The sequence below is a fragment of the Acanthaster planci genome, linkage group LG15 (assembly GCF_054643075.1).
Source record: "Acanthaster planci isolate LZ-2023a linkage group LG15, COTS_SCS, whole genome shotgun sequence".
NCBI classification, from domain to species: domain Eukaryota; kingdom Metazoa; phylum Echinodermata; class Asteroidea; order Valvatida; family Acanthasteridae; genus Acanthaster; species Acanthaster planci.
Window position 1 is genome coordinate 8,497,030 of NC_141791.1, and position 26,646 is coordinate 8,523,675.

The 26,646-nt window shown below is 44.7% G+C and overlaps 2 protein-coding genes across 3 annotated transcripts in view; both read right to left on the reverse strand.

Moving 5' to 3' along the window:
* The window catches only part of LOC110977618 (uncharacterized), a 30,890-nt gene extending 13,981 nt beyond the window's left edge, over window positions 1-16,909 (reverse strand). The window contains exons 1-4 of one of the 2 annotated variants that reach the window (XM_087146440.1): window positions 16,803-16,909; window positions 16,501-16,550; window positions 1,596-1,773; window positions 669-709 (exon numbers count right to left, since the gene is read on the reverse strand). In XM_087146440.1, the coding sequence (XP_087002566.1) occupies window positions 669-709; window positions 1,596-1,770 (216 nt within the window). In that variant the 5' untranslated portion in view covers window positions 1,771-1,773; window positions 16,501-16,550; window positions 16,803-16,909. Of the gene's footprint in view, window positions 1-668; window positions 710-1,595; window positions 1,774-16,500; window positions 16,721-16,802 lie in introns of those variants that run through there. The other variant, XM_022231905.2, reaches the window with a different exon arrangement.
* Window positions 9,660-10,720, reverse strand: LOC147796663 (uncharacterized). Its single transcript, XM_087146871.1, has 2 exons — window positions 10,241-10,720; window positions 9,660-9,755 (listed from the first exon to the last, which is right to left on the reverse strand). Exons 1-2 carry the CDS (start codon window positions 10,718-10,720, stop codon window positions 9,660-9,662), a joined length of 576 nt encoding a protein of 191 aa, XP_087002997.1.
* Window positions 16,910-26,646: the final 9,737 nt, after the last annotated feature.

Genomic DNA, 26,646 nt, shown 5'->3' on the forward strand with positions numbered 1-26,646 from the left:
ATTGTGTCCGACAGCAAATTCACTTACGCCAAGCCGCCTGGCTATTTCCCTGTTGGTGATTCCCTCCCGGTGCCAAGCCTCTATCATCCCTTTTTCGTGATCAACGAGCGGAGTATTTGATGCCATTGTTTGCTCTCAAAAGGTCACTGAATGGTATTCAAATGCAAAACAGCTCCCCTTTTATAACTGCTTTGGTTATCTAATTTCCCTTTCCAAGAATGGGAGTTTGTATTACCTTATAAGTATTAATCATACAGTTTTTCCTAGCACGCAAACTTTGTTGTCATTGGTTTAAATGCTGCAATAATTATATTCATGACTCATGAATACGTAATGAGGCAATCCAAGATGGCGTTTTAACGTGTTGCAAGGAACTGTCTCAGAATCGGCATCAAAATGGTGTTAGACAGATGCCATTAACCATTGGAAACATGAATTTATTAGATTAAAATGAACACAGATCACACAGGTTTCATTATTTATATGCAATTCGGGGTATTTTTGTGCAAAACACTTCCCTGAAATGGTGCGCACAAGTGCAATATAACATTTGACGGGTAGTGTACATGCACCATCCTTAATAAAATCCTTTCAAGAAGACTACAAAAATTCAATGACATTTCACAACAAATTTGTGCCAGTGAGGCTACCGGTATCATAATACTCACCCATTTAAACATTGGTGCCCAGAAATGGATTGTTTTCAGACCTGAAAGTTTGAGGGAAAAGGAGCAGATCCAAAATCCTTAAAATGCTTGTCTAAAATGTTAAAAATTGGAAACATGTTTCTCAGAGCTGCCGTAAAAGTACAGTATACAGGGTAGCAACAATAACAGCAGCAGCGTATCCAGCTTTTGGTGTCCAAGGGGGCAAATTCAAAAGATGCAACTTCAGGCTCATTTTACATGATGTTGGGTGAGAAAAAATACCAAAAGCATTATATACCGCTCTTGACATCCGTGCTTTTATTTTGTGGTGTTGTTTTCTAAGGGTTCTGGTGCTGATATTTGATAAGTACATGTACATTTCATAAAGAATATGTTTACCAATTACTTTCTTTCCTACTCAGCCAAGTTTGATTGTCCAAGTCCTAAAGCATTCATACATTTCCCAATGATCATTTGTGGAAGTCTACTCTTTTTAGAGGCCACAACATTAATAACACATTGGCTTTTCTGGGATACCTCTGGGGTCCTGAAGCTGCATCAGACTTTGACTGGCACCAAACATCAGTCCTTCCAAAGGTCCAGTCACAAGTAACAGGATTAACACTGACAGAAGAGCTTTTTCTTTTGTCACAGTTCACTAATATATCTGTGATTTGGTTTAAGACTGGATGACTTGTGATTGACTTGTTGACCTGAACTGTTGACCTGCAATACACACTAATGAATCTTGGTAATCTTTGACCTGTACAAATATATACTTGTTACCAGTGCGTGTACATGTATATGGAGAAAATGTGTTGAAATAAAACACTATATTGTTTAAAAGCATTATGGGATCAAGATTGTGTCCCCGCAACTCAGTCCAGACTCTTCTAACAAAAGAAACAGTCCCCTTAACATGGTGGAGGCCTATCCATGTATACCAACCCGCTGGATGATTCCATATTGGTTGCCACTTCGCTGGTAAAACTCTCTCAATCTTAGCATCAAGAGAAGCAAATCGAGACACTCTCTTGACTTCCGATGGTGTGGTACTAGTAAAGCATCTTCGACCATACATGAATTTACGCAACACCAATGATCCTTGCTTACTGAATGTCATTATCTGAAAAAAAATAATATTTTCGTACATTAAGCAATTTTTGTCAAGGTAATCACATACATGTACTTGAGAGAGGGTCAATGGTTTGGGACTTCTTGGTGGAATTAACACAGTTTGGTATCAATAGATAGAGCATCCTGTAAGAAATATACACGTACGTGTATATCGTGGTGACAAAATATCCAGTAAACTTTGTTTTTATGGCTACCATGTACCAGTACATGTACATGTACCCATAACATGACATCGTAACAGTTTTCTAAGGCCAATAACATTTTTTTCTAGGACCGTGAAAAAGATTACAGTTGACATGAATTGCACAGAACTTCCTACATGTCTGTACAATATACATGTACTTATGATGTGTTGGTGGAAAGATGTATGCTGGGATACTGATTAAAATGTTACACATCCTGACCCCTGAAGACTGGGAAATTAATTACCTTTAAATACATGTACATGTACAGTCGGACCTCGTTATTCAGAGGCCCTTCAGAATTGGCAAATTACAATGTACCTTGTTATAACCGGAACCTAGTATTATCAGGAATGAAAACAATGATAAACAAAAGATTGGGACCTACATGTATGATTATCCTTGTTATAAGCAGACTCTTGTATTATCAGTGCTCTCATTAACGAGGTTCGACTGTATATCTAATCAGTGACTGATGTAAATGCTCTTAGCAGGGATCTGCTGATGAGTCCCAACATACAAGTCCTTGGGGCTAATGCTGCATATGTACGTGTATGTACACATACATGTACATGTACTTACTGGTGCTGTACATGTACATCCAACCTCTACATGCATGACCAAGTACAGTAACATGCCCTGCCCCCACTCAGGGCTTCATTTTAAAGGAACGTGATCGCACTCCTCTGCGCTCCATAATGTTTTCCCAAGGAGAGCAAAAAAAGCACTCCTTAAAAATTTAAGGAGTGCATGGTTTTTTCAAACCAGCAAATGTTGATTTATGACAAGTCCCTTGAATCTCGTTGGGTCGACAGAAGCAAACGAGTCCAAAGATTGAATGTAATAAAACACAAGGGCTGGTGATCAAAGTCTTTGAGTTGTGCGCGTGTGCTTGATGAATCCCGCATAGCAACACACAAACATGATAGCGCATGTGGGCGGGCCTAGTGTGTGTGGGCGAGCCTATGGAATTCCATGGACGCACGTGGCTGCACCTGGCCAACCTCTCTCCCAGAACGGGTCGAGTTCAGGCGCTACATTCTGGGCCATTTGTGAACAGCAAATGTGAGTTTGTGAAAAACCCTGTAGTTGCTGCAGATGGTGTGTGATCCTGTTGCGTGTTCGTGTGGTTTGAGCGTGAGAACAATGTTCGCATGTCGAGAACAGAAAATATGCCACAGGAAAGAAAAAGGTCTCGGGCGGGTAATGTGCCCGGTGTTCTATACGAAAATATACTGGTTGAAGTAGTAATGTGAGCGCAGGAAAGGATGAATACAATCTGCAGTGAACGTGCAATACGTTTTAAAATACCAAAAAGAAAGGATACACATGCACAGTAAATTCAGAGCCCCTGTAGCGGCGAAATGGATTGTCGGGCAAGTGAGGAGACTAGTCAAGTTATGCGCCCACGTCCACCAAACCAATGTACGATGAAAGACTACATGACAGACCCACATGCATGCCCGCGAACATGCAGTAGATGCCCTGGATTGAGCGAGTTTGCACACAGAGCGAGTTCAAATGGGAGCGTCATCAGAGGCGGATTTTCGATAAAATTTTCTGCAAATACGTTAACCATGGACATGTTTACCGATTCATAACCACTTTGTCGACTGATTTTTGGCATGAGGAACATTTGGATGAAATTTCAGCAAGCTCCGTCAAGTAAAAAAGTGGGAAAAATGCAATCTGTGAATCCATACATTAATTTTTCATTATTCTCTTCGGTTTATTAGAAAATGGGTGCATCAGTCTAAGTCACAGGCTGAATGTTATCTTAGAGCCCTCTTAGACTTATCATTCATAATCACAATCCAAACTCCATTGCATCACATGTTGTCTGAATATATAAAGTGAGAAGAGAGATGGTTTAACTGATTAAAGTTAACTCATTGAACTCAGTAAAGGAACTTAAACTGCATTAATTTTATTGAGTATATTTACATTAACTTGGTTTTTGTTAGCGAGAGCAAATCGTTCCCTTAATTCACTTTGTTGATTTAAGGAGAACAATTTTTAATCGCTCTCCTTAAATCAAGAAAGTGAATTAAGGAGAGGGATTTTTAGCTCTCCTTGTATTTATTAAAATGAAGCCCTGCCCACTACATGTACCTGTAATATGGCACTGTTCAAAACATATACCTGATACATGTACATGTACTAAGGCTAGTCTCACCTACATGTACATGTACAGGTACGTGTACATGTACATGTGCTAGTATTGTTTGGACCATCCTAACTGCAATGGCATATACATGTGCACTGTATGGGAAAACTTCAGTCTGCAAGTCAATAAATTCTCTACTGTTTTTGGCCTATATACAGGTATAGGGTTATGAAAGCAAAGGGTAAAAGCCTTAATGCCTACATGTACCGGTAATTGCACCACAATCCTTAGTTCTGTGCAATTTAAGCCTACCCACGTTATCCCCCCAAAAAAACTGCAAATGAAAAACGTTTTCCTTCAAAATGCCTTTTTTAAGTGAGATATAATTTCTTGAAGCTAAACTGGAATAATCAATTCAACATTTCATTTAGGGTCTGCTACTTCACTTACATGTACAACTGGAGTTTCATTTGGCGTGAAAGTTCATCTGTGTTGTAGGATTAATGTTAAAACTTTCATTCACAACACCAGAAAAATTTATGCAAGAAATTTTCAACCAAGAGCTGTCAAATTTTTGTCAGCAAATTTGCCAGCAAAAATTTGAACATTAATCTTATCAACTACTAACACAGATGACTTTTCATGCTACATGTAGTATCAGAAGAGAATGGCTCAGATTGCCTAAAAACATCAGACACTGGGAGAAAACAAGCAAAACAGATCACTCGATACCATAACCATCTGCATGTACATCACACTTCGGAGCCTGCATCTGTCAAGTACCGTAAGATGTCATAAATCTATCACTATGTTTGTTTTATCCAGCAGACTTCACAGTACTGATTTAGTGGAAGCAAGATTATAAATATAAGACTTCGGCTTCAACATCAGCGACATCTGGCGCCCCATCCTCACATCCCAGTCCAATGGGTCTCCTATACCCTAGGACTCCCTAGTTAGGTTTCCCCCTCAGTTAGCCTATGGGCCTTCTATGTCCCTTGACACCCAGCTATTCACTCTCCCACTGCCAACTCCAACTGACACGCTCCGGTAAACACACACACAGGGCATGCAGCCCCAGGATCCAGTGCAGCATCCATTGTTCCCGCCATCACTGTTCCCGCCTTAACGCCTCACTGAGCTAATCCCTACATCTGGATCCCTCTCTACACCATATAAGCTCCACTCCCAGTCAGAATCCTGCAGTCTCCTGAAGACGGACAGAGTACACTGTTCGAAACGTCGAGTTATTCCCCGGTTCTTCTCAGAACCACACATACTCAAAGAAGAGATAAATACATGGTGTTACCGCAATCTTTACTATAAAAGATTACAAAATGCTGCAAGAAGATACACTTGAAAGAACATGATCTGTGCAAATGGAGACAACAAGCCAGTTTGGCCCAACTGGAATCTGAGAAAATACAAAAATCACACACAGTGTAAGATTTAATATAATGTACCGGTACTTTAATAATATCCAATGCAAAACTGCAGGCAAAAGAGCCACAGATTTTTCTAGCAATTCTCTGACAGAATGTCAACACACAGTTCTGCTTAAGGGCATGAACTCTGCAGTCATGCCATTGGAAATACATGTGTACCTGTGGAGACTATCATGTGTACAGAAACTACATGAATGTAAAGAAATTACGATCTAAGGTTGCTATTCTGGTGCACCAGCTGAAGAAAATTACAGACCTTATCTTCAACTTCACTAAGGAAGTGCAACACACCATTACATGTAACTAAGCTCAGAAAGGACTAAGACTTCAAGATTTTGCCCATCAACAAAATGTTCAAGAGTGAATCTCTTCTTAATGGTAAGGCCGCACAGAAAATAGGGTATTCAGTTACATGTAGTGTGGGAACTAGGTACAATGTACCTGATTCCCATAACGGGTGGCTACCAGGGTACTCGTGATCATTATTAAATCATAACAAAAAACGGAAGTCTAGAAATAAAGTATATTTCAATGCCTCCCCACCTACTACAAGCTACTGGCATGCATTCAGCAACTAGCAAACAAATTGGAACAGGCTTACTTTACAACTTAAACTACGTGTAAGTAGACATGGAGGGCGAGAGAGGGCCTCAGCCGGAAAGAGTGCCACATACTGGTATGCTGGTACAGACAACACTAATTTTCCCTTGTTATAACAGCCATCAGATGTCACATGATCAAGTGCGCCATAGCCAATTCAAGTTAGATTCTTGTGAGCTTTCACAAAATACAGGTGCAGCTATTACACAGCTGCTCGTGGCTCCTTTTGCTTTTCTTCTCCCTTTCTCTCTCTTTTTTTTTTTTTTTTTGGTATTCTACAGACAAGCTTGTCAAATGCTGACATCTGCTACAGCTGCAAACTGGCAGGCCACTGGGCAAGAGAGTTTCAATTCACAGTTGACAGTTTCACAAGGGTCAAACCAAAAATCTGTGCCTTCCATTGATTACATGAGTTTCTACAACAGAAACACACCGTGGCAAGTCCCAACCTCCAAGCATCCAACCTTGCAAGCTCCTTGCATGTCCCAGCCATCACTACTTCCTGCCAGGACCCTCTAGTTTACAAACTTAGAACACACGTTTGGGGATGTTTGGAAGGTACATGTACATGTATCATGTAATTATGATTCTTGTGGCATGGAAGATCTAAAATCTGATAACAGTCAAATGCAGATTGAAAAGTCACGCTGATTATTGGAAAGGAATTGCTTCTTCTCACATGATACTGTCTGCTATCACTGATGGCTGTTATACCATTTACTGAAATGCCTCTTCCAATGTTTTTCACAACAATAATTCAGCCATGAAAGAAAAATCCTTTGTGACAGAATCAATTCTAGAATTTCTCACATCTCTGAGAATTTCTGAGAAACAAGAAGCCTCGTACTTTGTGAGTCCGTTATCAATTTTCGGGAAAGAGAATGCTGATTCTTGACCTCAGCAACTTGAAAAAAAAATGTGCAAAAGATTCACTTTAAGCTCGATGATTAAAACGCACTTTTATTCAGTTCTGATTTACATCATATTGGCATTTTTGTATACTCTCAGAAGTATTTTCGATTCTCATGGAAGATTCATGGCTATGTCAGGTACACGTACATGTACTTTGAATTCATCTTGCTTCCTTTCATGCCTTTTGGCCTTTCGTCAGCCCCCTGGTGTTCACAAAACTACTGAAACCACTTGTGACCCACTAAAGAGCTTCTGGTATTCATATTTCATTGTAGAAGTACAAGTTTACATGTAGATGATGGATTCATTGTGGTTTCTAATAACTCATCTCATAAAAACCTGAAGTATGCCCACACAAATCATTTACAACATCCAAAAGAGCAAGTAGAAAACTGACCCATCGTACTGAATGGTTGAGTATGATCTAGGATACAAATGCTGGTACACTTAACCAATTCCTGCCGGGGACGTTGGATCCGGACACGTACATGTATGCTCTATATGCTTGGCCGGGGTCTCCGAACTCGGACAAAGGGAACAGGGTCTTGTAACAAAAGACCGTACTCTGAACAAAAGACCAGGCTGCTGGCATTACCGACATTTTTCACTCTCAAAAGTGGAGATAATCCTGCCTTGTTTTGAAACAGCATACAACGGTTTGCAGCATTTAGAGCAAGCGGATTACCACCGGGGACAAAAACACTCCACCACCGCAGCAATGAGCCACACACAACCGCTGCATTCTAATCTGGCCCCTATTGAAAAGTGGTCAGCAGCGCACTGAGACAGGTTCGTGAGCAAAAGAATGTTACATAACACCCACAAAATCTGGGCTCTTTTTACAAGGCTGCAGGCCTGGCTGAAATACTCAGGCGTCAATAGATTTTGTCTGTCAGGCTAGAGTGGACACCAGACATGCCTTCACGTGTTTGTAAGTGTCCAGTAAATGAAGATAGGAATTTTAAAGAATTTTGAAAACAGAAAAAAATGATATATATCCCACCCCAGCATCATCAACACTGATAAATACCCCGGCAGGAAGTGGTTAAAGTTCATGATCTAGACGTATTAACCACTTTGTGCCAGGGCATTTTTCAACATTGATGATGCTGGGCCGGCATGACTATCATTTTTTCCGTTTTCAAAATCCTTCAAAAATTCATCATTCCATTTAGCGGTCGTTAATAGCCGCACGAAGTAATCTTTAGGCACTACTCTAAGTTGACAGGTGACCTTCATTGGCGCACGAGTATTTCAGCCAGGCTTGCAGCCTTGCAAACAGAGCCCAGATTGTGCGGTGTTATACAACTGTATTTTGTTCACGAACCTGGCTCAGTGCACTGCTGACCTCTTTTCAATAGGGGCCAGATTAACATGCAGCGGTGCTGTGTGGCTCATTGCTGTGGTAGTGGAGCACTTTTGTCCCCGGTGGTAATCCGCTTGCTTTCAATGCCCCAAACCCTGGTATACGGTTTCAAAACAACGCTGGATTATCACCACTTTTGAGAGTGAAAAATGCCTGTAATGCCCAGCAGCCTGGTCTTTTGTTCGGAGTACGGTCTTTTGTTACAGGGCCCTGTTTCCTTTGTCCGAGTTCAGAGACCCCGGCCAAGCATATAAACCATACAGCTCCGAGAGTCCCCGGCAGGTACATGTAGTGGTTAAAAAACTGATAGGCCACCTCAAATACATGTAGAACAAGCTGAGTCTCTTACTGATATCCATATGTACTGTATGTAAACTGCATTCTTTGGTTGACCAAATTATATTTTTTGACCCGGTGCTTGGAAACTTAACCTGACGCATGACATGACAAGGTTGAAATTGTTAAAGCCTTAGATGAAGATAATTTGATTAAGCTACATGTACATGTAGACGAACCATGTATCACTAAAATCCAGTTTTGTAAAGAGAATGTGTTGTCATTGAATGAGCATAATATATCTGCAACCTGGAAAGTGAAGGGGCAATCACATGCAATGAAACGCACACAGCTTGTAAGCTCTGGACAAAAAATGAATCGTGGAAAACATGACGAGAACTTGATGCTACACATTTGCTGTTTGTTTCTTTTATACCAAAACGGTTATTTCTGGTTCTGAACTAAAAACCCTCAAAGACAGAGTGCTGAGTACCAATTCTATGGTATACGTACAATGTACAGACCTTAGATAAAAGGGTTGTTTGCTATTGCAGGTTGCACAGCATTAATTAGAGAGATAAGAAAATTTATCTTATTTGTGTACACCCTCTTTTTTGTTAATGCATCAGATCATTTACCCACAATGCCTTTGGTCTGAGCACTTTGGATGGGACAAAGAAACATATCTTTCAAGAAGCTATGTAATTTAGAACACAGGGTACAATAAATGCTTATTTAACAGAAAGTAAGTTTGCGGTAGCACCATGGACGTATCTCTTTTGTGAGTATTTGAGGTTCTGAAAAGAACTAGTGGTACACGACATTTCAAGCAGTATGCTCTGCTCGTCATCAGGAGAATGCCGAATACTGACTGGGAGTGGAACTAGTCTGGTGGAGGATTCTGGAGACAGGGATTAGTCCGATGATGCGTGAAGGTGGGAAGTCTGGAGAAGGGTTTAGGCTGGCTCAGTGATGCGTGGTGGAAACTTACTCAGGTGTGGCAGTACTGATGTGGGTGTGGATGGGTAAACATGGGAAGAATTGGGGCAGGGTGACAAGGGTATAGATGACCCATGAGGCGGACTAAGAAGGGTTGAGGATGGGGCACCAGATGTCACTGATGGTGAAGCCTGTGTCTTGCAGAACTGTTCTGTTCTTGTGAATCTCAATTGCCTCACGAACACGGCGTGGATGCCATTGCTCTATGTTGGCAATGAGATGGGCTTGTTGCCGGTGGACTTGGTGGTCTTCAGTGCTGGAGTGTTTGATGATGGCAGATTTCTCAAGATGCCCCCGTCGGCCGTGGGCTCGGTGTTCATTGAGTCTAGTAGTGAGATCTCTGCCAGTTTTGCCAATGTACACCTTGCCGCATTCGCAGGGAATCCTGTAGACCCCTGGCTTGGTTGTGGGGTCTTGTTTGTCCTTGTGAGACTGGAGAGTTGCTTGGATCTTGTTGGAGGCGGTATGGAAGACTTTGATGCCATGGTAGAGAAGGATGCGCTGGATCCAGTGGGAGGTATTGCCTATGTAGGGGAGGGTGACAGAACTTATGTGCCTAATGGGTTGACCTTGGGTATAGGAGACCCGCTGGTCTGGGGGGGGTCTAGGGTCTTGATGTGTCTTGACTTGAACCCGTTTCGCTTTAGTGCTGTGGAGATGTGATGGAGTTCTGGTTGTAGGTGGTCTTGGTCGCAGACGTTGTATGCTTGACGTACGAGGGCTCTGTTGACGGAGGCCTTGATGCTGGGGTGGTGGAATGACCGGTTGTTCAGGTAGTGGTCGGTGTGTGTTGGCTTCCTATATACTGTGCGGGATAGGGTGCCATCTGGTAGTCTTGAAACCTCGACATCCAAGAATGCAATGCGTCCGACTTGTTCCTTCTCCATGGTGAACTGGATGTCGTTGTGTTGGCTGTTGAGGTGTTGAAGGAACAGCTGGAGGTCTTGTGGGCTATGTGGCCAGATGACGAAGGTGTCGTCCACATACCGGATCCATACGCTGGGCTTGAGGTCGGCGGAGAAAAGGGCTGTCTGCTCAAATTCTTCCATGAACAGGTCTGCCAGAACCGGGGATAGAGGCGATCCCATGGAGGTTCCGGAAGACTGCTCGAAAAATTTGTCTCTCCACTGAAAGCAGGAAGATGATATGCAGCTGACCTCGGGAAGCTACAATGGGTCGGAGTGGGATACCGGTCTTGTGAATCTTGGGCTGGCCGAAGAATCTTGGACATCTTGTACTGGAGGGTCAGAGCTGTCGGTATAGGGCCATGGAGATGCTGTTTGACCGTTGGAGGGCTAGGAGCTTAGCCTGGCATCTCTTATTTGTACAAACATAGAAGATTTTTTGCTTGGTTTAATTCTAACCCCTAGGCCCTTTTTGCTAGGGACCTTCCTCAATCCTCCAGAATCCAAATTGGAATTTGGGGGTGAACAAATTGGAGTCTTCCTCAATCCTCCAAAATTTCTTGAAAATGTTACTTGGACGTGTGCCAACTGCCTCAACCCTTCAAAATCTTCTGGCAATTCCTGTCATTATGTTGAGGCAGTGCAAATGGCATTCTTGAGCAGTTGGGTTGATTCAAAAGAAATATTGAGTGGAATTTGTGCTTGACTGAGCAAGAACAACACAAGGTTTAACCCACGACCTTCACTCATGGCATCCTTTGCAATCAGCCAGAGTTTATAGAATCACAGTAAAACCTGTCTTATAAGATCTTTAAACTTTCATAAAATCGACGGATCAAGACCGTGAACCAGGAGAGTCCTGAATTATTATGAAACCTGTGCATGTACCGTACATGTACTTTGACCTATTCCTTCATGCTTTCATTCAAGGTATCTGTACGACAAAGACACAGTACACGTACCACTCCAAGCAAGAAATTTAGCTTGTTAACGCAGTTGACACTAATCCGCTTAACTCCTCACTATTCATCAGTGGAGGGTCTGGGAAGTAAGCCGACGGGCCAGACCACCCCGTACAGGCCGAGAAAGGCAGTAATACAGGCCGACGATCATACCAGCAGTGGACGCCACGCCTTACTGTACCTTATGGCATTTCACAAGGCTCATGTCTTGGACCTTTACTGTTTGTAATTAACTCGAGTAAGTTGTTCAAAATCGTTCAGCCATACCTACCCGAAGTCCATTCACATACTGGTGATACTCAGATGTACGGTATGTACATGAATGTAGCATTTAGGCCTTGATCAGCTACAGACCAAGCTACAGCTTTATGGGCATTAAGTGGTTGTGTACAGGTACATGTACTTCGTAACTGGATGTTAAAAGATAAATTGATGATTAACCCTAACAGTCCTCAGTAGTCCAGCAGGTGAAGGACTGAAGACTGTTAGGGTTAATGACTTTTTGGTCACTGGTACGAAGCAACAACTATCCAAGATTAATATCGATATGATACAGTAATTGTCAACAATAATCACATCACACCTGTCTCATGTGAAAAGTAATTGTGAAAAGTAATGTGAACAGTAATTGTCAACAATAATCATATCACACCTGTCTCATGTGAAAACAATCTTGGCTTTTGGTTTGATGAAAATTTTAAGATGAATGTACCTAAAATGTGTAATGCGTGTTTTTATCAGATGTATAACATTTGTACATGTAGTATTCGGAAATATCTTACCTACTGGGAAACTCAAGTGTTGGTTCATTCGCTTGTTACAAGTTTATAAATTATTGTAACATTCTGTTGTACAGTGTTGCTCAGTGCAAACTAATGAAACTTCAGAGAGTACAGAATGCTGCAGCCAGACTGGTGTGTTGTGAATTGCAACATTGTCACATTACCCCAACTGTCAAAAATTTACACTGATCGCCAGTTAAATATTGCATTTGGTTTAAGATTCTTTTGTCTGTTTTAAATGCGTCCATAAAATGCACCTCCATACATTTGTCTTCTTGTTGGATAATGCGAGTCCTCATGTTCACATCAGCTGAAACTACAGGTTCCATCTCACAAGACCTGTAATAACTTTGGTGATAGGGCATTTACTGTGGTTGGCCCTCAGCTTCGGAACCAGTTACCTAATCACAATAACTGTGATTGTATATTCATGAAGGTACTATCTTATTTTATTTCATAATTGTACAGCATTGCAGTTTTTAATTTAACCCCTTCTAGCGGCAGCCGTACACAGCCGTGGCTTTGTGTGAGGATTAGTGTCACATACTACACATACTGGACATGTACATTCTATTCATCATGCAGCTGCTGGTTCAACTGGCCTGCAGCTGGACAGAGCTTTGCATACTGGGCATACCGCAGCCCGGCAGTCACAGTCAAAAGAATCCCGGCTTGAAGGCGTTAAGTTATAGTTTTAATGTCAATGTAATGAGTTGTAATACAAGTTAGAAACATTTTATGGATTTTGGGCAACAGAAATGACATTATCGTTATCAAAAAAATACAGAAATCATACTCCATTTTCAAGATGAACTCGAATATGGAGGAAGCTTTTTTTAGTCAACGTAAAGGCCACAGCAGCTTCAGTCCTACATGTACCGGTAAGTTCTACAGCAGCAGCTGTTAAGTGGTTACATTCCTTAGTTAACACAAAATTGAATCCAAGAGATTCTCCGGTAGTACACAAATCATTGTAAGTGAAAGAAAACAGCCTCACAAGCCTTCTGTGCAAAAAGAAACAGTATCTCTTGAAATGGCTAAGTGCATTATTGACAAATTTTGAGGCCTTAACAACAACTTACATGTAAACTTCCTATGCAAAGATGCATTCTCAACACAGTTGTCCTATCAGTCAAGCTCAGTCAAGTGGCATACATGTATAATACATGTACATGTACTGTATGTCTATGTACATTTACTGTACTGGGGAAGTGGAAGGAATTTTTGACTGTTTTTGACGGTTACAGCAAAAGGAGTGGAATTAAGAACAGCCTGTTACATGTACATGTACTGTATGTTGCTCTGAAATTCTCTACTCTTGGGTCAGGATGAAATCACTCAAATGAAAGCTTGCCATATCTGAGTTACCAGACATGCCAGAAGGAAAGGGTTTTATGTAACGGGTTTTGCCCTTACCCAACGTATACATACATTGTACATGTATTAATAAACACTGTATGCTCAGTGCTTGTCCGGGAGCTTGCATAAAAAATTCACAAGCTTACTCGGGTGGGACTCGAACCCTTGACCTCCTGCTTATTAGTGCAGATGTCTTAACCACATGACCACCCAGCTTGCTGGTGTCGGCTGGCTGGTCCATGTCAGGTGAAGCAGCAGGTACCACGAACTACATGTATCTTCAAGATGTATTTTGCATTGGGGAGATGTTAATTTGTATTTAACGAGTTTTGCCCTTACCAGACGTATACATTTATTAATAAACACTGTAAGCACAGTGCTTGTCTGAGAGCTTGGGAAAAAATTCACAAGCTTACTCGGGTGGAACTCAAACCCATGACCTCCTGCTTACTAGTGCAGACGTCTTAACCACATGACCACCCAGCTTGCCGGTGTCGGCTGGCTGGTCCGAGTCAGGTGAAGCAGCAGGTACCACGAACTATTTTCAAGATACATGTACATTTCTGCATTGGGGAGGTGTTAATTTACATGTATATATTAACAGGTTTTGCCCTTACGCAACATACATGTATATATTAATAAACACTGTATGCTCAGTGCTTGTCCGAGAGCTTGCGAAACAATTCACAAGCTCACTCGGGTTTGTCCATTTTTATACCTTGTTCAAAACTGATGTATTCAGGAACAGAAACACAGCCTTTCTCTCTGACACTGGTGACAATTATTCTCCGGTTTCCATTCTTAAGCAGTACATGTCCCGATGTAACATTGTATTGGGCAAGACACATTTTCACTGCACTGTCCTACAATGTACCATTGTAGTATCCATGATTACAAACCACTAATTAATAAGCCACTCAGCTACAATATATGAGATGTAGAGAAATTTTTCCAGAAGCACTTGGAAAATAGGTATAAGTAATCCCAAACCTATGGTTTGCACAGTATGACATCAGGAGATGCCCTGACAAATAAAGGCTTTTCTGTAAAATTGCAACATGGGAGATGGAACACAGATACATGTACATCAAAAAAGAAACCGATCTGAAGTTGGCTCTTTCTGATCCATCTTTTATGTTCATAATGTGAGATTGTAAAGAAAAAGAAGAATTATTAAGAATGGACTTCTGAATGTATTAATATTGGCTACTGCTACAGGAATATGATGATATTAGTGCCTAGTAAAGGTATGTGTATGTCAGCACAGGAAAAGAATTTATCTGTGAACATTACTAGAATTGATAAAGAGTGGATAAAATGTGCACTGTACATTGTGAAGAGTGCAAATGGACAGGCCGAGATAAAGGAATTACTGCCTTAACAATGTGATGAATGTTATTACTATTGTGCCTGATATGTCAGCACAAGAGAGAAATAAAACATCAAATATTATTAGAATTGGTGAAGGGTTAATGGGAAGTACATGTACAAAGTACTAACAATATTGTATGTGTTCTCATAATGGAGAAATGGAGATTTCAGGAGAAAGCCAAAGGGTCTTGATGGGCGAGATTAAAAAAAAAACAGAGAGAGAGAACTTTCCGAGAGATACATTGTAACCGAAAGGCTTGAAGAGCCAGGAATCAATTTCGAATCAGATGCTCGGATGGAATGTAATATGGGCAACTCACAACAGCGCGGCTCCAAGAGTTTGTAACGCATTGGCCAATCACAATGTGGGAAATCTGTCAACCCTTCCAAAACGCACATTGGCTCGGCTTTATGTGGGGAAACGATTAACATGCATTATGATTTTGCTTAATTGTTCACTAATTGGACCAATAGAGGGCGCTTGTCTACTTACTGTTATTTAAAGTCAATTGCCAAAGGGTAGCCAGCTGCATATGCAAATTAATCTAAAAATAAAACTGTATCGATGCAGCGGAAGGATATGTCTGCAACAACTTAGATTTTTGGCTGGTAGAGACGAGTTAAAAAGAAAAAGTAGTTTTTGGAAGGGGAGAAAGAGTGGGTGGTTCATAATGGCATCTTGTCAACCCTAAGCCACACCGGTTGGTCATGTTGGTGCAGCATTGGTTGCTTCCTCCCCTGCAACTGTGGAAATCATTATCAATGTGATTTGAATGAAATCTAAATGACAATAAATCAGCAAATCTGAAGCTACTGGACACCTGCTTCTCTGGTGTATTCCTCTCATGTTTTATTTGTCACTAGTCAGACCATGGTCAGACCCAGTCATCATGTCTGGCATGTTGACTATGTCAAGCTGAGCACCCAGCAACAAAATCCTGCGCATACTGCTACATTTGACAGATTGAGCACACTGTGATTGGCCAACACGTTTCAAACTCTAGGAAGCGCTATTAAGAAACGCCCGTACTGACATGACTGATACATGTACTTTTTTGTCTAAAAAACACATTTAATCTAGCTAGGACTGACATGACTGAGTGATTGAAAAAGTGCATTTGTAATCACTCTTTATGCATAGTTCTTCCTACTCTCAGCGGCATAAACACCAGCCTTTCCAAATGAAATAGGCCAACGTTTGTCATGTTACCCGATACATGTATTTGCGCTGTCCATTAAAACGAAACTGCTTTTCATGATGTAGGCCTAATGCATGTAAGGGACTACGTCAGTACGTGTATGAGCGCAGCAAAGAAGCATCAAAGTCTTATTTTTACAATTTTAGTTAGCATGGTTAGACCCTGTAACAGCAACAACCCCCCCGGCAGTGCACAACATTCAAACAGTTGTTTCTCTTTGAAACTTAAATAAATGGGCTAGGCCTACTTACCGAGGTTCAAATATTCTTCGTGCAGTGGAACGGCTAAAAGAGCAGCTGAACTAGTAAAGATCAAAGATCGTATAGCGCTAGCGCCGCGTAGCGGCGCAAGATGGGGAACTTCACCGTGAATACGCGTAAACCGTTGTTATCACATAGGCGCCATTCTGGTTGGACTACGCCTGCGCAGTGCATGTTAATACGCAGGCGCAGGCGCCCCGACAGGAACGCACACACACACACACACACACACACACATCAACTTTCACAATCGAATGGCGCTCATGGTGATAACACCTTTATGGCCAAATTACCCATCTTGCGCCACTATATAATCTTTGGTAAAGATGACAGTGTACATGTATACATGTACATTATGTGCAGTATATTTCACGCTGGCACTAGACGACGTGCACTAGACTGGGCGAGCTAGCTACACGTGACCAGGCTGAAATTGGCACGAAATCAGCCAGAAATTCTACGGAGGCCGATCACGGCATAGCAGGCTTGGCCCATTGATCTCCATTATGTAATGGAGATCAATGCTTGCCCCAGACTGGGGACCAGTCTACTGGAATCCCTCCCACTGATCTCTATAATAACATTTTATTACAGAGATCAGAGCTCCCTCCTAGTTACAAAATGCACAGGTTATGGATCGGACATCGCGCATTGTTTGTGCACAAAATGCACGGCCGAACAATGGCGGTGCTTCAGGAAGGTAAAGTGCACTGACGTGTATAATAAAATCTGGACTCGCAATGCCCTTAATCAGCTTATAGGGGTGCACTGAACCAATTCAAGCTCCATTGAAAATAGTGTAAAATCACCAAGTTTGGAGCCCCATGGCAGGCAACTGGAGTCCCTGAGGCCTCTCAAACAAAAAACAATGTGTTGTTTGGCCCTTCAGATTTCATTTGATTTTCAATTTTTAGTAGGTTAACCAATGCCATCGGAATTTTTGAATTATCCGCCGAAAACAAACTGGCCCACCAAAAAGTGAATGCTGCCAAGCCTTCCCAGCGGCCATTTTTCAAATGACATCCCTCACCTTCGGGGGACTCTTCTGACTAATTTTCAATCCCATTTTTGTCTGTTTTGCCCCCAGATGGGTGCCCCTGAACCGTGATCCTGGGCCATACTGACACAATCCCACCATTTCTTGGCCCAAACAGACCCCTCTTTTCAAAACAATCTCGGGCGGAGAATTTTCTTTGAATTGGGACACTGCACCCATAGAGTCATTGAATCCACTCACGGCCATTTTTCATGGCAATGCTGGCCGCGTTTGTTCTTCTTGACGGCAACAGAAGGGAGCCAACCCACGCTTTTTTATTCGGCTCGGTAAAAATTAAAATGGCCGCTGGTTGGCTTCATTTTGACACGAAGGCGTTGCAAGTCCAGGTTTTTTTTATATGTGATGCTGTATGCTGTGCATTTCTGGTCAACGTAACCTTTTTCTAATGGGATGATGGCTAAGCCCTCGGCCTCCCTCCCGAAAGCAAGCCCAAATAAACAGAAAATGCAAGAATATCATTTCCGGAAATAACTGACCATTTTCTTATTAACTAACCCACTCGAAGGCGATAATTTTAACCTGTTTTTGTGTGTGTCAGTTTTAATTTTTTTATACCTAGGCTATTGTCTACGGTCTCGCTTTAACACTATTTTCACTTTGAGTAGGTTCAATCGTGATTTGTTCAGCGTGTAAAACTTTGACAAGCAATATGTTTTGTGAGTAAATATGATTTCAAGATGTATTTTTGCGTTGGGGAGATGTTAATTTATAACGTGTTTATCAATACATACGTTGGGTAAGGGCAAAACCCGTTATAAAAAGAGTAAATATGATGTCCAAACTGTCCATGTGTTTTTCTGTCGTTTTTCTGCCAACATTGAAAAAAAATCAATAAAACGATTTTAGCTGTACACATTCAGGAAAAAAATTTACTAAATGAAATGTATTAATATATTGAGTAAATTTTATTGAAAACCGACATGCAGCATACAGAAGTGTGAGAATCTTTTGTGTGAGCACAAAGTAAGCGCATCTAAACCTTTAGATGTAGGGATTAGCTCGGTGAGGCGTTAAGGCGGGGACAGTGATGGCGGGAACAATGGATTCTGCACTGGATCCTGGGGCTGCATGCCCTGTGTGTGTGTTTACCGGAGCGTGTCAGTTGGAGTTGGCAGTGGGAGAGTGAATAGCTGGGTGCCAAGGGGTGTAGAAGACCCATAGGCTAACTGAGGGGGAAACCTAACTAGGAAGTCCTAGGGTATAGGAGACCCATTGGACTGGGATGTGAGGATGGGGCGCCAGATATCGCATATGTTGAAGCCGATGTCTTGGGAACTGTGTCGTGCTTGATGATTTCCATGGCTTCTCTAATGCGGCGGGGATACCATCGTTCGATGCTGGTGATAAGTTCAGCTTGGCTCCAGTTGATTTGATGGTCTTCAGTGTGGGAGAGCTTAATTATTGACGACTTTTCCAGCTCTCCCTTCCTACCATGGGCTTTGTGCTCGTTGATTCGAGTAGGGAGGTCCCTGCCCGTCTCGCCGATGTACACTTTGCCACCTTGGCAAGGAATTCTGTACACCCCCGGTCTGCGCTGGGGGTCCTGTCGGTCCTTGTGCGAAGTGAGCAGGTGATGCAACTGTAGTGGGGTTGTGTTAAAAACTTGAATACCATGCTTGTGGAGAATCCGCTGGATGTGGTGGGAGGTATTGCCTAAGTAGGGGAGGGTAATGGAACTAGGGGCCCTAACTAGTTGGCTTTGGGTATAGGAGACCCTTCGGCCGGGGGTGGATCTGGGATCTTGGGTCTTGACTTGGCTTGGCTTGTATCCGTTACGTTGCAGCGCTGCAGTGATGTGGTGGAGTTCTTGACCGAGGAATTCTTTGTCGCAGATGTTATATGCCCTGCGGACCAGGGCCCGGTTGACGGATGACTTTATCTTGGGGTGGTGGAAGGACGTATTGTGGAGATACCTGTCCGTGTGGGTGGGCTTGCGGTAGACAGTGCGTGCTAGGCTGCCGTTCTCCTTTCTGGTCACTTCAACATCAAGAAACGAAATGTTGCCATTACGTTCTTGTTCCATGGTGAATTGGATGCTGCTGTGAAGCCCGTTGAGGTGTTCCAGAAAGAGTTGGAAGTTGTCCTGCCCGTGTTGCCAGATGACGAAAGTATCGTCCACATGAAGTTTAATATTGAAACCGAGGTCTTCCTGTCATTATAAAATTGCCGGGAAAATTTTGAAATTCACAGTATATATCCCCAGTTTGACATATGCTGTACACGCACGAACCACATGAACATGTACACAGGCTCCGTCGAAAATTTCCATGTACTGTACATGTCTGTATGCACGTGTACGCCGCGGTATGCGTGTAACATAACATGCCGTAGTGCATGTGACGGTCCACGGTACGTGGATGGATCGGTTTCGTGCATGTAAAACACGTACAGATCGCGCTGCGCAGAAGTATTGAATATAACTCATGAAAGTCGAACAAAAAAATCTAGCTACATAAAACTGATTGTATTGTGTACTTGAGATTCTGGCCTGTCGTATGCATTGTCCCACTGTTCTGGGAAAATTTCTAAAATTGAGAAATTTAGAGGAAAAAGACCAAGTGATCGATTGAAAATGGAAATAATTTATCATCTTAGCAACCACTCTGAGCCGGGCTAAATTTCATATTTATGTAGAATTTCTTTTCATGAACCTGTAGAGTTTTATTCGGTTTAAGCCTTCTCAAGCACATATAAAGAGTTTCAATGTGATCGTTTCTTAACTTTGTGCAAACGAAGTCTTCAAAACGAGAAGGCTCAACAGAGGATTGGCAAGTTGTTTCCGTATGGTTCACGAGGGTCCGGTCAAGTAACTGCCGCGCACGGTCGAAGTCGTTAATTTCCACACGTTGAATGGGGTGAAACATACGTGACAGATGGAGATGGATTAGTAGCAAACATTACAAACATTATAATCTCCATTATAAATTCCCTCTATTTTTCTTCCCAAAAAACTCCCCCGGAGACCGGGCAAACGAAAATTAGAAAGGGCCAATCAACAATTCCGTCTGCTCGTCCTCTTTCTTTTAGTTTTTCTTCTCTGTGTCCCACGGTTTTGCAGAAGATGTCTGATTTCCCCGTTTGTTTACTTAATGAGATTGTCACTGCTGCGTTCAGTTGCAACAAACAAACTGTATTACCCTTCTCCAGAAAAACAAGAAAGCGTATTCAATTTTTTGAATTGGTTTTTCTATTTGGGATAGATTTTATTCGTTTTAAGCCATTTTAAAATTATATTTAATGATATTAAAGGATGCAATCCACCAAATGGTTGTATTTCTGCGAGCAAGGTCATTAATATTTTGTGATTCCACGGTTTGTTTGTTTTTTTTTACAATAAAGCAGGCCATAATCAGGAGGCATCACATAAATATTTCTACAAATCTCGAATTTAGGACTGATAGTTTCCAGTTCAGGGTATTTCTTTCACAAAAAGCCCGAAATTGTGGACCTATTTTGGATAGAGGCGGGCGGCTACATTCATAAATGAGCACTTAGTTTTATTACTCACGAAAAGTGGTCTTCTGGCCATAATCTTGAATTTCAAGTGAAAAAACGGAGGCCAACCTCTTCACGAGAGTCAACAGGCTGCGCTTTGTCGGTCCGATTTTGCACTGTTTTCTATGGGTGTGTATTGGGTGAAGTACATTATGGAAAACGATGCCTTGGGTGAGTACCATAGACACAAGTAACCCCTGTGGTGAGTACCAAAAAACCTGCCCTCTTTTGTTCCGCTTGGAGCACGTATGATTCAGTTTAGTTTGTGCGCATGCGCGCCAAATTGTTTCGTGCGCGTGCGAACTGAAGATGACTGCCCAGTGATCGTGGTTTTAAGCTCAGAATGTATCGGGTTTCATCATCTCTGAATTGATGTTTTTTCTTTGCAACTGGTTTGAATTTCAGACCTTCCAATCTAATTTGTGAAATATAATTTCAAAACGACCAATATCTCCCACCTTTTTTGGGATTTGATCGGCGACGTCTACTGAGAATGTAGTATTAAGGAAAGTGCCGATTCCAACAACAAATTTCCATTGGGTTCCTACCAAACTGCCCCCCAAAACCAACAATTTCCCAAAATACGCCAAAATTATCAAAATTCTGAAAAAATTCCTAAAATCTGCCTACTTGCCAGTCGGTTCGCCAAACACCAAAAATTTACCAAAATGCGCCAAAATTCCCAAAAATTCAGAAAATTTTCCGAAGATTCCTTATTTCCAAAATGGACTGTGTTTTGCAAGTCAGTTTGAATACGGCATATTATTGATTAACTGTTTATGGCAGCGAAACTTGAAATAAATTTAGCGCCTCCACTCTGAAGAGCTGAAGCGCCAATAAAAATGATATACATTCAGCATTATTTTAAAAGTATTTAATACAAATAAGAATGCTATCGAATCAAAACTCGTACGCTAATACCAGATTACATTATAAACACCATCTTTATGGCTATAATTCATGGAATAAATCATTATTATTGAAGTACAACGCTAATCACAATATTGCGTTGCCTGAACTGGGTCGTCCTTCGGTGCTATACAAGCGCAAGGAATTAATACAAGCAGTGAGAAATTATTCAAAGCAACTTCAAAATTTACTTCGCAAATCTATAAGCGTGTTACAGCAATTGGAAGATGACAATAATTAACGTACAATTGGCATGGGTAAGAAAAACCGAATTTGAAAAGAGATGTCATTGCCGCAAGCTTTTATCGATCCGGAATTATTCTGCGAATTAGACGTACGCAATGTTAAAAGATTCCAAGGCAACTACCGAAATTGGGAATTAACACCACGCCTTTTTTAATGACGATGCAGTTCAATATTTTATTACGCACAAGAAAGACATCGAAAAATTGGCACTGAAACAATGAAAGGAAATAGGTACTTACAGATTACAAATGGCGATTAAAGTCCGATTTAAAAAATTTTAAACAGAAAGATTTTGTTACCGCTGAATTTACTTTTTTTGTCAAAGATTCAAACGGTGTATTTTGAATCAGATGTTAAAAAAATACGTTGGAAGAACAAAAACAAAATATTTTAGATAGAATTGATAAATATGTCCACGGTGGATCTGGTTGGATACTAGACGAAATTATTGCGTTCTTTGTTAACGTGATAAGATATGATCCTACAGGTAAGCAACCCGAATAAACTGAAAATAAGGGAGCCATCATAAATGTTAAAAACAAAGATTGCGAATGCATACGGTGGGCAATATGCGCGGCTTTAGGATTGTCTTCCAACATATCATTTGACAATGGGTATATACAACATTATTGCTGCATTTAAAGCAGGTCGAGACTTATTTCAAACTTAGTGAATAGTCACGGTCATGCTATTTACAAATGATATAAATGTCAATATAATTTTACAAAAGCCGAAACATTAGCCTCGATTGCCTCGGACTTTACGTCCCAATCACTAATGTAGTTCTACAGCAAGAAGACAAGAATATTGTAGCGTGTCCCGCTGCACAGGGTTCGATGCTGTGAAGAACGACACTCAGGTGCAACTCATTGTTCTGGTCATAAAAATCTCTGCTTTATTCTGTCGCGTACACTACAATGTGCTCTTCCGACAAGCTCTTAACAAAGCGCCTGAAGGCAGGGACTGCGCAGGCGGGAGGCGGGAAAACCGCGGGCTGTTTGCAACCAGCGCGGACAGCCAGCCAACTCCATGCGGGTCCGAGCTGGTGCCCCCACCGGCCGGACCCCCCGGCGCTACACCACCCCCTCCGAGGACTCTTGTTCGTCCCCGAACGAGGCGGCGCAACCCGGCGGGCCAGCCCGAGGCCATCCCGGTCGCCCCTGCGCAGCTTACAAAGAGTGAAACCAAGCAACAAGTACAAGTCTGGTGGGTTCCAAGGGTCTTCTCCGCTACCATGGGGGGGGGATCCAGGGGTCCAGTGTGGGGGGGAGACTCCGGTCGCTGTGTCGCCTCCCGGCGTTGCCTCGCTGCTCCAGGGGGGCGGACTCCAGTGGGCGGTGGAGGGGGCTCCCGCTGGACCTCCGACCGCCACTGGCTGTGGTGAAGCTCACAGTGTGGTGGGTCCATCATGGTGTCTGTGTCTCTGGTGACCCACTCCTCCTGCAGAGTGGCTCACACCCCCAGTCGCAGGCGGATCCCCCCCCCCGCATACGTCACCCAGGATCTGGGAGGCAGACTCCGGCAGCCCCCCCTCCAAACCGGGGCTGGGGGTTCTTCCTCAGTCTGCGTCCCCGTCTCCACTGAGCAGCGCAGGGTGGCGGTCCCGGCCGCAGCGGCAGCCGCGGGGGCCCGAGCCGCACTGGAAGGCGAGTCCGACTGGTTTCGTCGTTCTGGCCGGCCCCGTGACCCCCGCCTTCGGCGCCGAGAGGGCACCGGCGGCGAAGGCTCACCCGCGGCAGCCAACCGGGGGCGGGTCCGGGCGGCTCCCTCCGGAGGACTGGCAGGGGGAGTGACTGCTCCATGGGGAACTCGTCACCCCCCAACTCCCCACCACTGGCGAAGACCTCCGGGACGTCAGGATCCTCCGCCCGGATCTGGCCAACGAGGACGTGGTCGCAGTGTCGGTGGTGCCGATCCCGCATGTCCGAGCGGTAGAAGCAGCAGCCACACCCCTGCTCACAGGTATAGGGCCGGGCGGCGAACAACTCCGGACAAGCCGTCCTTAGGTGTCGCCGCAAATTGATCCGCTGACGGAATTCCCGTCGACAGTGGGGGCAGGCCAATCGGTCCATCTTGGGGAGAGAAACAGAGGGAGATTCAAAAGTTATCGTGGAGCAGAATCGCGCCGGGCGCCGAACCCGCCGCCCCTTGCGAATCACGCACGCTCCCCCCGCCTCCGGCTCGCACGGCGATGGCTCCGCCGGCGCGCTGCCTCCCTGGCTGCTTGTGTCTGAATTCTCCCCGTTCGACACGCCGCCGCTCCGGCCCGGGTGTCCCGACTTCGCCCCGTCAATAGGTTCCAGTGCGGTCCCTTCGTCAACGGGGGGAGATGGCCCCCGTGGGCAGGACTGAGGGCCGGATCCGCTGGCTCCTTGCCTCCCTGCCCGCGCTGGTGCCTCCTCGGCCAAGGCTCCGCGGGCTGCGCGCTCCCACCATCCAAGCTGCACGTCACCCAGGCAGCGCTTGAGCCGATTGCGATGTACGATTTGAGCCTTCGCTCGGGCGCTACGCTGCACTTTGTAGGTCACGTCGTTGAGGCGTTGTAGCACCGCGAAGGGTCCGTCCCACCACCGTTGCAGCTTGGGGGAGCGGCCGACCTTCTTCTTTGGAGTGAAAAGCCAAACAGCCTGGCAGGCTCGAACCCGCCCTCCTGGGCGCGACGGTCGTACTGCTGCTTCTGGTAGCTCTGAGTCGGCCTCAGGTGTCGCCGGGCAAACTTGTGGGCCCGCGTGAGCTTCGCTCTCAGCTCGTCGACGTAATATAGTGGCTCGGTAGTCTCCGTCTGTTCCTCCGGTGACCCCACAACGACGTCCAGGGGAAGTCCCACCTTCCTCCCGAGCATGTGCATGTTCGGGGTGAGCCTGGTGCTATCGTGCTGGGAGGAGCGGTAGGCCATCAGGACGTAGGGAAGATGTTCGTCCCAGTCGTCCTGATTCTCATCCACAAACATGCTCAGCATGGTCTTCACGGTACGATTGAACCGTTCGACCATGCCGTCGGACTGGGGGTGGAACGGAGTCGTCCTAGTCTTGTGGATGCCCAACAGCTGGCAGACCCCACGGAACAGGCCCGCCTCGAACTCCCGCCCTTGATCCATGTGGATCTCGAGGGGTGTCCCGAAGCGCGTGATCACCTGCTCCACGAGGGTCTTGGCCACAGTCTCGGCCGTCTGATCCGGAAGGGGAAACGCCTCCACCCACTTCGTGAAATAGTCCCCCACTACCATTATGCTTTTTTCCCGGCCTTGGTTCGGGGCAGGCGTCCGGTAAGGTCAATGGCGATCCGCTCCATGGGGCCCCCACCAGGTATTGTCGAAGCGGAGCTCTCCCGGGACGCGGCGGGGACTTCTTAGAACCGCAGAGATGACACTTCTGGCACCACTCCTCAGCCTGGCGTCTCATCTCCCTCCAATACACATGAGCCTGCCTGAGTCGGGCCACTGTTCGAGCGACCCCGAGGTGTCCAGCAGTTCGGTGGTTGTGGGCAAGCAGCAGAACCTCTGGCACCCTGGCCTGCGGGACGGCAATCTTCCAGGTGGGGGCCCCCCGTCGGCCCTTGCCCACTTCACCTGCAAGACCCCTCGGAATAGGCGCAGTGTGTCCCATCTAGACCACCAGCTTTTGACCCCGGCGCCAAGATCGGAGATGTCCTCCCATTCAGGCCGGTCGCTCCCCGCCACCAGCCACTGGCGGACCGGTCCCAGCTCCGGGTCGTCCTGCTGCTCCTGAGCTAGCTTGCTCAGGTCCCAGACCTCGGGAAACCCGTCCAAAATCGAGTCATCCTCCTCTCCGTCCATTTCGGCTGTCGCAACCAGGGACTCGTCCTCCGCCTCCGGCGGCCAGCTCTGAGGGGGGCCCGAATCCGCCGGAGGGGCCGGCCCCGGCGGCGCCGTCGAGACTGGCTCCGCCGGCAGCCGGCCGCGGACGGCGCCGCCCTTCCCCTTCCCGCGCGGGCAATCCCGGCAGAAATGCCCATACTCGTGGCACCTGTAGCACCGGACCCGCGAGGGGGCGCCCAGCAAGGGTGGGTCTCCACCCGCCGCCCCCACCTTGCCTGGCGTACTTGCGGTAGGTTCCTCGACCACTTGGGCCTCCTTGGCCTCGATCCTACCCTTCCGCTGATAGGCCTGGGACTCCACAAAGGCCTCGATCTCAGTGGCCAGGGTAATCGCCTCTGCCAGGGTCGTGGCCTTACTTGCGAAGACATGGCACTGCAATTGTTCGTCCCCCAGAACGTTCCGGAAGGCCTCAACCGCCAGATCTTCACGCGCCTGCGTGGGCAAAGTGGGGTAACTCCGGAGGACTAACCGTCGGATGGACCTCCCCAGTTCCTCTAGGGACTCTCCCCGACCGCGCACCCGCATGGAAAGTTGAGCCCGATGGAGCGGCACCTGCGAAGCAACTCCAAACCGCCGCTCGAAATGTTCAAGG

Excerpts from the sequence above, each read along its gene's own strand:
- LOC147796663 (XM_087146871.1), bottom strand. The coding sequence starts at position 10,720 with ATGGAAGAATTTGAGCAGACAGCCCTTTTCTCCGCCGACCTCAAGCCC. Across the intron at positions 9,756-10,240 it reads GCGGGTCTCCTATACCCAAG|TCCGCCTCATGGGTCATCTA; the intron begins GTCAACCCATTA and ends AACCCTTCTTAG.